Raw genomic sequence first — 15,771 nt, forward strand, 5'->3', positions numbered from 1 at the left:
TCCTTCCTTTCATAGCCACAATCACTACGTCCTGGAGCTCCTGTTCAATAGAAGATTACCTGCGAGTTGAGCAAGAAGCTACTTGGTCTGGACATGGGGGATGATGTACTGGTGCCTGCTATGGCCATAGCGACAGTCTGATTGATCATGCTGTTACCCTCTCCCTCGGTCTCTTCCCCACAGAGGCCTACTGCTGCCCCCTGTGGACCACCTGGCCGACCCCACTGGTTATGGGACTCTGATTACACAAGAAATAACAGAAAATAATAAAATTATTATAAAGTACTTAGCCTTGGGTCAGAATTAGGCTGAACCTTATTTTTTCCCAAATGTATTGATACTTTTTTGTAGCCAAACAATTAAACAATTAAACAATTGTATAACATTGCATTGGATGTTGGCAACCACAGCTGGGGTTTCAGTTTCACAAATCTCACAAAGATGTGACGTTTGTGCAAAACTATAGTTGAAAGAGCGCTTGGGAACACAGGTTCAATGAATTAGTGGGAATCAAAGAGCAGAGGAAATGTGATGAACTAATGTTGGAAAGTACCTGGTACCTGATGTTAGAGACTAATATCCCTTTGCAGGTCAACTTTCATGTTCAATGAGATATTCTATTAAAGGTCATATTATAACTGCACTTGTATTTTTGTTTGTAAAGCTCACAGTGTTTGGCATTTTGTCACATTTCACTCCACCAGCGTCATTACACAGTCTGAAAGTATCTATGCCAGATTTTCTCAAATGATGTTGTAGTTACGGACAATTTAATGGGAAGGCAGCAAATATAAAACATTTTTGTGTTAACAGCTCTATTTCAAGCAACAAATAAGGGAAATTCCCCCAAAATAAAAACCTGATGGAAAAAGCTGATTATGTGTACCTGTAAAGTCATGGAGTTGAGGCAGGGTTTCCATGACAATGCCAATGAGAGGCAGGTAAAGCATGGCGACCCGAGCTTTGACCTCAGGATCAGCATATCGTGGATCCGAGTCATGGCTGGAGAGGAGGTTGTGAACAACACTCACCACCTTCTTATGTAGCCCAAACATCCTGTACCGAAGGTAGAAAACAAAACAAAACAAAACAACAAAAAACAAGTTAAAGACACAATCTGACAGTATTACATTTCATATAACAAATAAATATGGATGAGAACAATCGGGCAACATTGCAAATCAATAATATATCGTGACTACATTTGCAACACATACAGGATGCATCTCAGTGTGTAAACAAGCTTCCTCAACAGCTGATATTAGTGTTACACTTGCTTTATCCTACTTAAAATGGAAACTTAAAGTAATCCAATTACCCATCCCTGTCTTTGGATTCTTGAACACAGAAAAATCTGATTAAAACCCCGGCACATAAACATGCAAACTCAAAGGCTCAGAATGAAATCAGAAAAGTCTTTCATTAAGTGGAGATTGACAACCATCACTCACCATGGGATTATTTTCCAGGTAAGACCACAAAACAGTTTTACAACTATAAAGAGAGATGAAGACACCAAACAGCTGACGTGTCGACTTTATATTACCATTACCTCATCTCTGTAGCTGAATATAACTATCAATAAAACACTAAAATGCAGATGTGCAGTTGCACTTGTCCCTCATTAAAAAGTCTTTAAAAAAAATACTAACACTTCATTGTCTGGTTCCAGTATTACCGACAGTTCGGACAATACAAGTCCTGCCAGAAAATGTTGCTCTCTGAAGGGAACTGACAGCTCAAACATGTTGGCTATCTTTTGGTCCTGGACGTGTGTGGAGAACCCAGAGCTCTGTGGGAGAGAGGAGACAGAAGCGAAACAATAAAACTAAGTGTGATCGCAATACTGTTTAATAAGCGTCATCATGTTTGGAGTATAAACTATGACACAACCATTGCAACTGTCCTCCATCTCTTTTTGTCTGACCTGTGAAGTTGCGGAGGACACAGAGGGAGAGGGTGAGGCAGGCGGGGTGAGCAGGCTGCAGGGCAGATTGAGGGTGACGTAGTGTTCATGGCTGCAGACAATCCTCAAGAAATCAAGCCTCAGAGACTCTAAGGTTGGGTTCTGCAAAGTGTAAAGTTTTGTGGACACCTGTAGGAGACAAAACAGCCATGTATTTTCATAATCACTTTAGAAAAATGTTTTTGCTCCAAATATCAACACAAGTATCTCTGTAAAAAGACTAACAAAAACAAATAAGAAAAACACAATATAGATTCTGTGTACTACGAGAAGAAACGTGTTCTTTCCATAGGTTGAATATCACTTAATAAAAATGTTCATTTGATGTTGTACAATGATATTATAAAAAGGAAAAATCTATGAGAAAAACATGACGAGAAACGTACTTGTTTCCAGTAGGTTCTGATCAAAGTGAAGACAAAGCCTCGATCCATAACTGATAGCAAGTCGTTGAGAAAGAAAGCCAGGCTTGTGTTCAGCCTCTCCACCAGCTCCAGATCCTGAATGGTTGAGAAACATAAGTCTGAAAACCTCATAAAAAGTGACTACGTCGTTTCACTTTTCAAAACGACTAAGCAATTTTACGTGCATGCAGCAAAACCCTTCAGCACTCCAAAATGAGCAGACCTGCTCATGAAACTATGAAACACCTGACAAGGACATAACTTACCTTCTGGAAACGAGAGACAATGTCTCCAGCGATGGTGCTGACCAGGGCTGTAATGTCATCCATGAAGCGTTCAGGGAAACGGTTCTTTCTAGGAGACTCTAAGCGTTCAGCAAAGTACAGGTGGTGGATGATGCTCTTCACCTGTGGTTTAAGTGTTTGATGAAATTAGAGTTTAGCCGATGTCTTGACGATCATAAAACCATCTGTGAATTGTATATACATGCAAGTCAAAGTTTAATTCTATGCTTTACCATGAGTTCAAAGAAGAACCAGGCCTGTTGTAGAGCTCCCTCCCGTACGCTTCCACTGCTCACCACCCACTGAAGAGCCAACTCCTCGTGGAAGAGCTGGGATGGAAAACAAAATACAAAAAAAAAAACAAAGGGAGGGTGGAATGGGGTGTGGGGTGGGGGCAGAAAGCAATAAAGCCAGATGGTGATAATATGAGTCAGGTTTTTTTAAAAGCATCTCTACCAAAGTTTAAATTGTAGCTTCTGTTGTTTGTTGTATATTGTCAACAGGACTCCTCAATGTATTTACCTGTAGGGGATAAATGAGTCCTAACTGGCTAAAGCTTCAATGTTAGACATATCACTCAAAAGATTTCTTGTCCCAAACTTAAACTGACTCGCAGGTATCAGTTCTGGGACTAATAATAATGGATAACAATGTTAAATCACAATAATACAGTCCAGTAAAGGTCATACGACCCAGACACTGAAAATACACAGCAATAATAAAATGGTGAACAGTTCATGTTATCAGCTTCAAAATCGTTAAACAAATGCATTTGGGAAATAAATATAATTCACAATATATTTTAATTCTGTGCAACAAAATTTAGTTTTTGGGAATAAATCTCTTTCCTATTATTATGAAATCTATGTAAAAGTGAAAAGCAGTTCCTTTGAAATCAGTTTTTGAATGGCAAAAAGAATTTGTTTTGTTTCACTCACATTATGCATCAAGAACAATAGTCAAGATGTGTGTTTTTATGCAAGAGTAACATCAAACACGGTCTGGCTAATGCACTGAGTACTGCCCGCAGTCTGGCAAGTCTTCCTTCATCTTGTCAATACAACAAAGAAAATAGAGGAAAATTACTTTTGAAATCCTTATAGGGTTTCATTGCTGTATGAAGAAAAGACATATTTTACCATCATTGTCTTCTTCTACAAAGAAGTCAGTATTGACATCTTAGAACGGCTTATGATAAAAAACTAAGAACTAAGGTAAATGCTAGAAATTTTTTTAATAAAAAACCCAAACCCTCCCTATTTATCATGATTAACATACACTATATCTTCAGTTGTGTAAGTAAATGCTTTGTAGTACGATATTTCAATAATATGCATGTAAGATTAATGGATCAGCCTAAGTTGCCTTTAAGTCGGACTCTCTGCATTTACAATGTGACGCAATGGCAACCTGTCAAAGGTGCACCACGCTTTTGCCCTTGCTTAGCTGGATCAGCTGTGGAGGAACCCCCCCCCCCCAAACCCTAAACTAGATAAAGAGGTACAGAAGATGGATGGAGGATATTATTGCTGCTTTAAACATATTGTGTAGACTAAGTAAGTCTAATTACATTACAAGCAACCCAACTGCACTTTTAGGATGTACAGTATATTACCCACAGAAAGCCCATATGGGTCACTGGTGGGTTTCCTTGTGTCCTCATTGTGAGACTGGCAGACAGTTGGCTTTTACAGCCAACCACAGAAAAGAGCTGAGGAAGTGTTCCATGTTTTTGGCAGAGTAGCAGCACCTGTGAAGGCTGAATGACGGAAGACTTCCCAGACTGCATGGATACAGCTCACTGTACCAAAGTCAGCGATTGCCGGACCACAATCATCATTCATCTCACATCAAAAACAAAGCAAAACAAAAATTAAACAAAACAAAAACATTAAAAAAAATCCACAACATATTTGAGAACAAGAGGAAGATCGGAGACAGACGGCATTCGACAAGACTCGACAACAACCAAATACAAGACCAACCAATCGAGAGGCACACATCCACAAGCAAGACAGGTGAGGAGGCGATTAAGAGGTGGGTGGGGTTGGCTCCTCCCCCAGTGCAAGTGGCTCTACCTTTTTTGTGGGTAACCGTCCTGTTAAAGTTTGCAAGAAACTGGCGCTCTCAGTGTGCGAAGACATGCGATTGCCAGAGCGCTCCATGGCCTATGGGTGGGATGAATGGAAGGGTGACAGCAAGGTTAGTGGAGGAGCAACGGGAGTGTGGGGTTGCACCTTTTCCCTCAGCACACAGGTAGATGTGTCTGCTGGGTCTCGCACACTCACGCACCCTCATACACACACACACACACACACACACACACACACACACACACACACACACACACACGCCCACACACACAGTTGTACAACACATTGTTCATAGATGAAGACAATCAGGACAAAGGACAGGATAACAACACTAGGACATGTTAAACCCAAAATCTAAAACAGTTGATAGATTTGAGTGCATTTAGGTAGAGATGCAGAAAAACTGCACAAAAGTGCCACTTGAATCACGTGATTGGATTTTTCTTAAAAATAAAGTCATGGCCAACATGATGTACCATTCTGCATCTCTCCAGGTGAACACGATAAATAACCAACAGACATGGAATGACATTATGGGACACTGACTTACATTTCTGTATGTATTATGAAAGGAATATTCATCCATGTTAATTGCTGACTGTGTACTTGTTCTGTTAGCACAGAAATACATAATGTAATGTGAGAGTGTAGGTGTTGCTATGATTACAGACTTTACAATTAAAAAAACATGTTAGTAACTTACATGACAACTAAATATGTCAGAGGATATAACATCACGTGAAGGTTGAGACTGACAAAGACTTTACAGATGAGTAGAAACAGTCACACTTACAGATATACCATGCTGAAGTGACAAAGCGAGAGATGTGTGGGATTAGTAACAAAGTCATGCAGGTTTACTGGTTAAGAGTGGAACCAAGAAAGTCGGAAAAGGAAATAAATAAAATGAGTCAAATCTCGTCGGTTGATGGATATGATTTCTAACGCTACTCTTTTTCTTTACCACAACAACAATCCTCTGTGATGCAGGTACACGCGGAATAATTAGGCCCCACAGGACGGGCACAGAAGTCAACAATGTACTTTGTTGTGGTGGGTAACTGGATTTGTTTCATTCTCGCATTGCAATATGTGGGTTTTGGCTACTTTGTCTTTTACTACCAAGAAAAAGAGAGGTGTTAGGTGTGATAAACAAAGAGAGCTGGCATGTGAGAGACTAATAGGACAGCAGGAGGGTCATGGAGGTGGCTGTGACTCCCAAGTATGGGATCATGGGAGAGTTGTGATCTTAAGTTTACCAGAATACTGTAATATTCTAAAGTTTTGGTCTTTTATGTCTTTGTTTTACATGAGCTGTATTATGCAAGGTTTATAAATCTCTTCATCTTAACAAAGACTGATTGTAGTGAGATTAATGTGATTGGAAACCACAGTGCAAAACTCCACATTAACTTGAGTCTTAAATCAGAAACAATGACAAAAAAAACAAAAACTGGACTTAAAATAAAATGATTAAAGAAAAAAACAAATTCCAAAAAATCATCTTTTTATCTTTGACTCAAGCAAAGCACAGAAATAAACCAAAACTCCAAATATCATAGTATCCCTTCAATGTGAAGAAGGTTGTTTTTGCAGTGAGGTAAAGTGGAGGACGGGGCATTCATAAAACCACCTGCATGGTTTCTGGAGCGGAACCAGGGCTGGATCCCCAGGGGGCACTCTTACAGCCCATGGTGTGCACCCACGAGTTGGAGCGGTCTAAGCCCTAGGGATGCCGAGGTCAAAGGACACAAGGCAGGCAGGAAGGCAAGGGAGCAAGCGAGCAGCACGGGGGAAGGAGGAGGGAAGGAACAATGACAAGTTAAAGAGGTTCAGAGGTCAGGACTGCTTGTAGTTGCGAAGGGCCCAAAAAGGTTAGCTTTCAAATTAATAATAAAGGAGAAATCACCACAAAGGACCAAGCAGAGATGCTCTCTCTCCCTTCCCCTTACTGATTGCTGAATATAACTTCCCCTCCCTCACTGACAAAAGCAGAAAGATTAGGTTCAGTAGCAAAGGGTACATTCCTTAAAAAGGGGGCTGCATCCATCATACCACGGTTCAAGGTAGAACATGACCATTAAGAAAGTCACATTGTATCATTCACTCAGTGCTTTAAGGGTTAAAAATGTCCGAAGTGGGAAAAACAAATTATACAAGACAAAATACATGACAACAAATAAATCAAAAGAAATAAAACAAAACAAAAAAAAAGAGCCAATAAAGTGTTTTTCACTGTTAATGCCTCTAAAAAGATATATGACTGTTAAAACAACACACTGTTGTATCTTCCTGACAGCATCTGCCTTACTGATTTGACTGTAAAATAAAAGTGATGTATGTTTTCTTTTCACAACCTGCTCACACTCAGTATTGTTGGTGCGTGCGTCCCCGTGGGTGGGTGTGTGACGGGTTGGTGTTACGCCGGTTCGGGAGATAAGATGTCCAAGCGTATGTTTACGCATTGGCTATACAGTTTACATGTTGATAAAAAAGGCCCCTGGGTCACTGTGCACATAGAGGCCTCTATCTTTTGTGGGTTAAGAAATACTGAATAGATTTAGTGCAACTGCCCAACAGAAGTCTAAATACATCGCAAAATCACCTGTGAGACATAAAAGATCAAAAGTTCAACAGGGAAATTTTTTTACTTCTACTAATGCTGATTTTGGCCACATGTAACATTTTGAGTTCTGCTTTATGCTAAAGCAGAAACTCAACTGTATGATAATAACTGAAAACCCCTTTGGCCTTACCTTGCTGCCAATGATGGAGCGCACCTCATCATCGGGAGAGGTGGGAGTACCAGAGATGTCAGGGTTGCTGTTGCTAAGGCTACGGGAGCGGTTGAGATTGAGGCTGGCCGGTCGAACAGCTGACCGAGCCATCGTCGCATAGTGAACTGAACCCCCCAAACCTCCGGGACCTGAGACGACACACAAAAGATGGAAAATGTGACTGTGATGCTGAACCCAAAACCCGAAACACATTAATGTCTTTATTCTTCAGGGTTTACAGTCACGTTAGACAACTGATTCATCTTTTTGCAGCACTTGTTCTATTAGCAAATACAAAATCACGTTTATCGGTCTGTTAAGATTAGATACCAACTAGAGAGCAGATCAAATATGACTTAAACAAGCGACTACTTTTTTTTTTTCTTTTTCAAGTTAGAGGCTATGGCAGGTGCACACAGTTCAAGATGTACATTAGTGGACCATATCTACCTGTCAGGGATGACTTGGTGTCTGTGTTGGGCAGGCAGAAGACAAAATGGATGTAGGGAGAAAAAAAAATTCACAAGATAAAAAGAAATAGAAGGAGAAAAACGGTGGCAATGAGTTTAGCCAAAGTCACCGAGAGAAGGTGAGTTGGGAGTTGGATGAAAGATAAACTCAAAAACAAAACCCAAAAGAGCAGATAAGGAATATGTGAAAAAGTATTTAGAGATTAGCTGTAATGACCGGGACAATACCTGGCGATGGCGAGTTGGGGTCAGTGCTGGGCAAGCGGAAGACGTAGTGGATATAAGACGACAGCAGGCTGTTGCGACCGTGCATGTCCTGGCTTGTGTCAAGATACTTGTGAAGCCGATTCACGATGGATGCCAGGACCTCAAAGGATGCCTGACCCAGATTCACTAAACACAAAAACAATTTGTGGGGATTACAATTACTTTTTTTTTTTTCAAAAAGGTATTCATCAACAGTCATGTTCTAAGTTCCTGCAAAAACTTTTTTATCTATGTGAAATACGCTGTAGAAAATAATAAACCTAAAAACTACCTACACAAACTGAGTGTTAAACTGTATAATTAACCGTGAAGTGTCAAAGCCATTTCTTGCTTTTTGTCCACTTGATCTTTCAAGGTAAAACCCCACCAAAAAACATGTAAAATTTCAAACTCTTCAAGTACGATGAAGGAGCAGGCCGGATCTTTCAGGACAACCTGCTCTGTTGCAAGGTGTAGGCTGCAGTGATGTCATAATAACTAAACAAAATGGAAACTGAATTTCTCCAAGAATGATTATGAAATGCAGAATGACTGATTCTAAATGTCTCTAAATGATTCTAAATGGGGTTTTTTTCTCATTCATTAGGGAAAGAAAAAAAACCTCGTGAAAACCCATGTAAAATAAAAAAAATTCTATACGCATATTCTATAACTTTGTAATGTGTTTTTTCAAATGGTCTTCTATGAAAAAGTTCATTTTAGGGATCAGACAGAAGGAATAATCCTTTTTTTTTTTTTTAGGTATCAGCAAGAGACTGTCTTGATTTGTGTTAACCATTGCCTGATGATTGAAAATAACCTTTTTCATGTTTATTAATTCATATAACTGAAAAAACCAAAGAAGAAATTAGATTGTCTTATTCAAATGGAAATACAACTATTAGTCTTTACAGCTCAGTATGGAGGTCCATAATGGAATGAATAATAAGATAATGATTTATTTACTGAATGAAGTCAAAGGACAGTCTATTCTATGGCTTGCATAACAAAATCCATCAGTAAAGAAAATAACCAGACTCCAATTCATCAAATGAACAGACGATTCATCCCAATTTTCCCCAATAAGATTAGGTTTTTTGGATCAAGAGATCCTATAATATATATGTTCAACTGCTCTGGGAGCACCAGTATTCTAGTGAAGTTCTGAAGGTTAACCAAATTGTAACTTCAGCTAAAAAAATCTCATGTTAATACCTGAAGAAGAAAGTTATTGGATTCAGTATTTCAGCTCATACAAGTTTGGTGAAACCCCAAAAGTGCCACATATTCTAAGATATTGGACCCCACAGAAAGAGTGAAATGGGTGGTGTGGACAGTCACATTCACAGAAAAAACTATTTAAAAAATCACAATCAGTTTGAAGTAGCAAAATGTGATGATACTGTGCTCAACATCATCATTAAATCAATTGCTATATCAACATGTTAGTAATGTCTTAACTTTTGTGTTTCATACCAATCTGGCCAGCAATGACGGGGGGGCGAACTACAAGCAGCACCAACTTATCAAGGAGAAGGTGAAGGAATCGAACCACTGGCTCTAACTGGGAAGAGTTGAGCGCCGCGATGCTGGACTTGAGCTCTGTCTCGAGGTTGTTCTCCATAATGCGCATGTCTCCTATCCTGACTGGGAACATGTGCTCATCCAAAGCGTGGACCAAGGCGAAGAACTTATCCAGGTACTGGTCCTGTGAATGGAGAGTTAGAAAAATAGTGTGAAAAACCATTTGGCGAAAACAAACGTTGGTAACACAATGCAAAAAAAAAAAAAAAGGTAAAGGTAAAAAAGGTTTATACGGAGGCGGATGGTAAAAGAACAGACGAGAGGAGGGGGAGGGGGCGGGGTCATGACAAAGACGGATGGAGAGAAGACAGAGCGAAAGGAAGTAACTGAGCTTAAGAAAACACATTAGTGGTAAAGTTAGAACTGCGGGAGGATGAAAAGGGGGAAGGAATGCAGCGAACTAAAGAGCGCTAGGGTCGACTCGTTTGTACTCGTCTCAAACCTGGTAGGCTGGCTCGCTTGAGTAAAAAGCCCAAAAAACGAGCATTACTACAAGAACATAGTAGAATCCGGCAAGTCTAATCTGTGCCAGGAGCAGTGATTTATGGGCACAATAGGCCCAGTTCTGCTTCTACGAACCACAGCCAAGCCCTTCACACTACAGTCGACACAGAGATGGAGTGGACCACAGTAAATTACTGGCAATATAAGATTCATCTACTAATGAACTGCTGCAGGGAAGGAATTATTATCTAAACGTGCAACCACCATGTGGCGGTTTTCCACCGAGCTGAAATTTACTAGGCTCACGCTCCTAAAAACAATTCAATTGAAACTTTAATTACAATAAAACTGTGGGTTATTATTGTAAATTAAGATATTTCTAATATAGTTTGTACATCATTATAATTAGATAATAACATTAGGACAGATGAAAATAAACAAAAATTGGTTTGAAAATTATTTTAAATGTAGTTATGTGACGTTATCACATAGGCTACACCTACTCATTGACTTCTGCAGCGAGGGAAACTGATTTTTCTGCTGTGGAGTAGCTTGGAATTTATGGATATTTGTATATATGAGTATAAGCATGTTGCCTAATAACCATGTCTGAAGTCGTCACATTCACCACGGTCCTCTTTGATAAATTAATCAAACCAAAATTACCCCCCTGCCCCCCCAAAAATTTAAAAAACAACTTGAAAACAGCTTGTGTCTTTAGTTGATTGTCTAAAGGTTAAATTTGGCTAAAATAAAAATGTGAATGGACTTCTTGTAACATCTTAGGAACCTGCAACAAATACCTGCGTATGGATAGTTGAAACAGTCACCACTTCCACATTGAATACTCCTCGATGGTTGTCCACCCACTTCATTCCAGGAAGAGGAACCTAAAGTACAATGATAGTTGAGTAAATTCAGGGTTTGCTGCGATCAACACTAGATCAAGCTGATGAATTAAACATTACTTGAAGTGATAAGCAACTGCTACAACTGTTCCTTTTAACAACCACACGTCTGTTTTGATCTGCATTGGGATCATTTATGCCTTGAAAGATCAGAACTGCCTTACGTCTGGGGAAAGAACGGAGTAGGACTGTGGAGGCTTTTCAAGAGACACCGGCAGGCAGAAGTGACCTGTGCGCAGACGCCCGTTCTGCAGCATGGGGATCCACTAGAGATAAGAAATACACAAAAAAAGACAACAGAGATGGACAAAAATTACTAATATAGAACTTTTTATCCTTTAATTAAAGATAACAAAAGTCTCATTCTTAAGTGGGAGTGCAGATGCCAGTAAAAAGAAAGACTTCAGTTAAAACATTAACAATAATTGTAACTTTAAAGCCCCATTTGAATTGATTATGACATTTAAAATTCAAAATTGCAAAGACATTTAGGGAAATATTGCATTTACCCTCGTGTGTGTATATAAAGACACACGCACGCACACACACACTAACCGAGCCAGAGCAGAGTTTCAGACCAAGTAGTTTATAAGTTCTCCCTCTGTTTGTGGGGTTTTTCAAAGGTATTTAAACTTCCTCCAACAATCCAAACACTATTTCGAAGTGTAGAATTGTTCAGGGTGTACTCTGCTGTATCAGGCCCAACCTTAAGTTAGATAATGTGGTCTCAGTAAATGTTTGAATTTAATTTGTGTATTCAATTTAATTTTCGTGCCAAAAATTGTCTGGTATTCCACACGGCACAGAAAGCTGTTGTGCATTAGAGTTTTACGTACCGTGTAACCCACAGGGGTCTCAAGTGGTGTGTTCTGCTTCTGCTGGCAGCTGACATGGTAAAAGGTGAAAAGTATGTGGTGGTGGTCTGATAACGATGCAGGCAACTTGATCTTGACCTCATCATGAAAGTCAGGAGATCTGCGACAGTAAATAACAATAATAAAAAAAAAAAGAATGTTACAAACTTCCCAATAGCCAACTGAGTGACAGCTGAGGAGCCGTGCAGCTAAATTGACGGGGTTCATTCAGGCTGCCACCTCGGTGTCATTTCATTTGAAATACTGCTGTTATCATACACTTGAAACAGAAATCTAAACATAACGTTAGTCATCAACAAACATGTGATTAATATCGTTATCAAATCTGTTAAGAGTGTGAATTCGTAGTTTATTTTTTCTACTACCTGCCTGTTCTGCAGTCAGAAGCTCTTTAATGTTGAGTCAATCATAAATAGCCAAGATTTCCAACCACTTTAACAGATGACTTCTATAATTCTGAACACATATTACTTAATAGAAATGTTAATGCTAGTGCTATAATAAATGCACTTCACAGACGTAGATGCCATCTGCAGACTTGATTTAAAATAGTTTTTTTTCCATTTCTTTAAGTTCAGAAATGCAAATCAATCTTATCTGCACTAATTTATATTCATCTGACCAATTATAACTTGGGAGATGCGGTGACAAGCCCGAAGTTCTGTGATCTAAAAAGGGAGGAATTACATAACACATAATGATTCCCTTCAGCTAAATTCTTTCAGTTCCCATGGGAGGAAGCTTTCTCCATACACCAGTACACAGAAACAAACAAAACACAATACAGCTACTCTTCAACAAATCCACGAGGATTGCCTAAAAGGACCAGAGTGACCAAAAGAACACAAAAAGGCACAGAAAGGCTTTCATTTCTCATGGGGAAAAAAAGCATTGTGCCTCCAGAGAAGGAAATTTAACTTCTATCACTGTGGAAAAGATAATGTGTGTTTGGCAAGAGAAGGAGCAAAAATCCAATACAAGTACAAAGGTGGAAAACTTCCAGAATTTCTAAAAGTATCTTTAAAACCAGAGTTTGTCATTCAGTTCTAACGATGTTACTTTTGGTGCTTTGTCAGGAGAAAATAATCTTCTTTTGCTGAGTGAAATGAAGACTGTATTGACCGTTAACTCTAAGCATTTCTACTACTCCTTTTGCACAATTGTATCCGTCGCGGCATTATTCATCGGATGATAAATTTTTGTGAAAAGGGCGTGGTCTCTGGGAGACAAATGACAAACTGATGGACGTCATAAAGAGCACCTAATAGTGGTGATAAAACAGACACCTCCCTAGAAATGGAAGAATTTATTCCAAGGACATCACTTGACACCATCTAATCAATTGACTCAGCTTATTCCTTAACATATGAAATAAAATGTACATCAGAGGAAGTACAAGAGTGGCAGATGTTGACCTGTAATTGTAGGTTGTATTTTCTTTCTTTCTGAAAGGCTGACAATTGGTTGATTTGCACATTTTGTCACTTATGAATGGAAAAATATCTGTGAAGCTTACTTAGACAACATTATGATCTTAGAAGCAACTCGAAAACATGCTGATAGATTTTAAGTAATTTTATTCATAAAATTGACAAATCACACAGAAATGGCACAATGCTTGATTGTTTCTCTCAATATGGCTTCTTTTAAAAAGAAGAAGAAAAAAAACTGATTGGAAAGACATTTGAAAGCCACAATTGCACAGCACATATTCCATATTGTGTCAGCGTCAACAAACAAAACACACTGACCTGTTATGGTACACCACTGCAGTGTAGGCCTCCTTGGAGAAATCTGCACAACTTGACTTCCCAAATATCACCTGAATTATAAAGAGCAATAGTATAACGGACATCTTCACACAATTACACAGCCATCAGGGAAATGTGTCTTCAGCATATCATGACATGAAACATTGTACTGTTAATGAGAATGAAATTTAGTTCCAAAACAAACATTGAGTCTTTCAAAATGGCGTACCGGCATTGCATTGTTTGGATCTTCTCCATTCATAAATTGCACTTTCACTGTGATGTTACGGGCTGAGCCTTGGCGGTTCGCGAAGTTAAGACTCTGAGGGTTCACATACAGCAGATTCCTGGAATTCACACATATATGTGCAGACACAGAGAAAGAGAGAACACGCATATCAAATTATGTTTGGCTGGAGCAGAAATGCATAACAAGATACAAAAAACCTGCACCATAGATAAACATCCCAAGTGTGACAACAATTTCTTATGACCACATTTCTTTTTGCAATATGAGTGTGCGTCTGTCAATCTCTCTGTGTTTGTCCTGTGCTTGACTGGCGTACCCTGCCCTCACCAAAAGTTAGATGGAACTGGCTCCAGCACAGCACGACCCTGAGCGTGATCCAGCAGTATAGAAGATGGATGGATGGACATTTATTATTCTGATCAAAGGGTCATTTTCTGCTCTTTCTCCAAAAAGTTTATAAAAATGTTGAGAAGCACGAGGCGGTCCCTGAGTAGATGTATAAAATAACCTGAGGATCAGCTGACAAACCGCAGTGACGTGGGGGGACAGCTCCACAGAGACCACAGCTGGAACCACAACAGAAATGGAAGCGTGGGAATCTTTGATGGTTACAATCTTACTAATTTTATTCTTCGGTAACCTCCGTCCAGCATGTCCTTACAACAGCACATGCTGCTTTGAAGTGGGCCGTTGAACTTGAACTGAAATAGACCCAAGAATGACTTTACCCATATAAGCACAAATGGTATGGTCGACTTTTCAGTTCCTCTCATCAGATTCAATGTAAGTTAATCAGTACCCACCCAACACTGTGCAGACAAATCTTGCTTTATAGACTCCATAGTTCCCCAGTACACTTGCTGACAGCAGCAGCATTGCACATTCAATACTTTTGGCCCGACAGTCTACATGAGGGGAAAACACCAGTGTTTACCGACTCTGAAGGAAAGATTTTCACACTCTGGGACGAGGTGACAAAGTAAAACATTGATGTCACATCCTGCAGCTGCCAGCGACACTAACTAAGCAGTGCAACTATTCAAATTTCCGCGGAATGAAATAGTGTTGAAAGAGCTGGACCCAAGAAAAAAGGCTCCAGATACAAGAAAAATATTTAGATTGGGATACAAAAATTTGATTTATCGTACATTTTTCCAGAATGTCAGCGGTCATAACAATTAAATAATTTCTTCAAGACTTTTTTAAGATCCGACTAAAATATAATGTAATTCTCACAGTTATCATTAACAACTGTTTCATTTGACATATATTTTGTGAACAAATCAAACTGATGTGCACATGGATCAAAGTGAAGTTTTTGTGTATCCTAAAGTGCTTTTTAATAGAGATGCAGTCGTAAGCAACAATTTCTTCACATTCACAGACAAAAACACCAACAAAAAGAAACCAAGCATACAAGAAAACCAAGAAGAATATATTTGTTTTGTTCAGTTGCTAAATTTAGATTTGGAAGTTTTTATTCAACACTATTTTGTTCTTTGCGTGAAGGGGACCAAGTATTTTCTTAAGCTGGTGAGTGTCTGTGAAACAGATGTCAAGAAGATTATCTATAAGACTTCTATGCAACCCCCGCTTCCAATCCCCCCACAAAGAAAACCAGTTAATCAACATGGGATTCTTGAAACTATTCTAAACTGATTGGAGGGGTAGCTCAGTGCCATGTTTGCATTTTAATCTGCAAAACTGAACTTGGCAGAC

At 39.2% G+C, this 15,771-nt stretch overlaps 1 protein-coding gene across 1 annotated transcript in view; it reads right to left on the minus strand.

Annotated features, from left to right (window-relative positions):
- Positions 1-15,771, minus strand: part of dock7 (dedicator of cytokinesis 7) — a 51,372-nt gene that overhangs the window by 14,563 nt on the left and 21,038 nt on the right. The window contains exons 16-31 of the mRNA XM_080473286.1: positions 14,032-14,149; positions 13,803-13,873; positions 12,013-12,151; positions 11,341-11,442; positions 11,072-11,158; positions 9,717-9,948; positions 8,223-8,387; positions 7,504-7,673; positions 4,733-4,822; positions 2,888-2,983; positions 2,637-2,777; positions 2,353-2,466; positions 1,928-2,095; positions 1,653-1,792; positions 887-1,056; positions 60-238 (exon numbers count right to left, since the gene is read on the minus strand). Coding sequence (XP_080329412.1) covers positions 60-238; positions 887-1,056; positions 1,653-1,792; positions 1,928-2,095; positions 2,353-2,466; positions 2,637-2,777; positions 2,888-2,983; positions 4,733-4,822; positions 7,504-7,673; positions 8,223-8,387; positions 9,717-9,948; positions 11,072-11,158; positions 11,341-11,442; positions 12,013-12,151; positions 13,803-13,873; positions 14,032-14,149 — 2,182 coding nt within the window. The remainder of the gene's footprint in view (positions 1-59; positions 239-886; positions 1,057-1,652; positions 1,793-1,927; positions 2,096-2,352; positions 2,467-2,636; positions 2,778-2,887; positions 2,984-4,732; positions 4,823-7,503; positions 7,674-8,222; positions 8,388-9,716; positions 9,949-11,071; positions 11,159-11,340; positions 11,443-12,012; positions 12,152-13,802; positions 13,874-14,031; positions 14,150-15,771) is intronic.

Source organism: Lipophrys pholis (assembly GCF_963383615.2).
Source record: "Lipophrys pholis genome assembly, chromosome: 10".
Taxonomy (NCBI): domain Eukaryota; kingdom Metazoa; phylum Chordata; class Actinopteri; order Blenniiformes; family Blenniidae; genus Lipophrys; species Lipophrys pholis.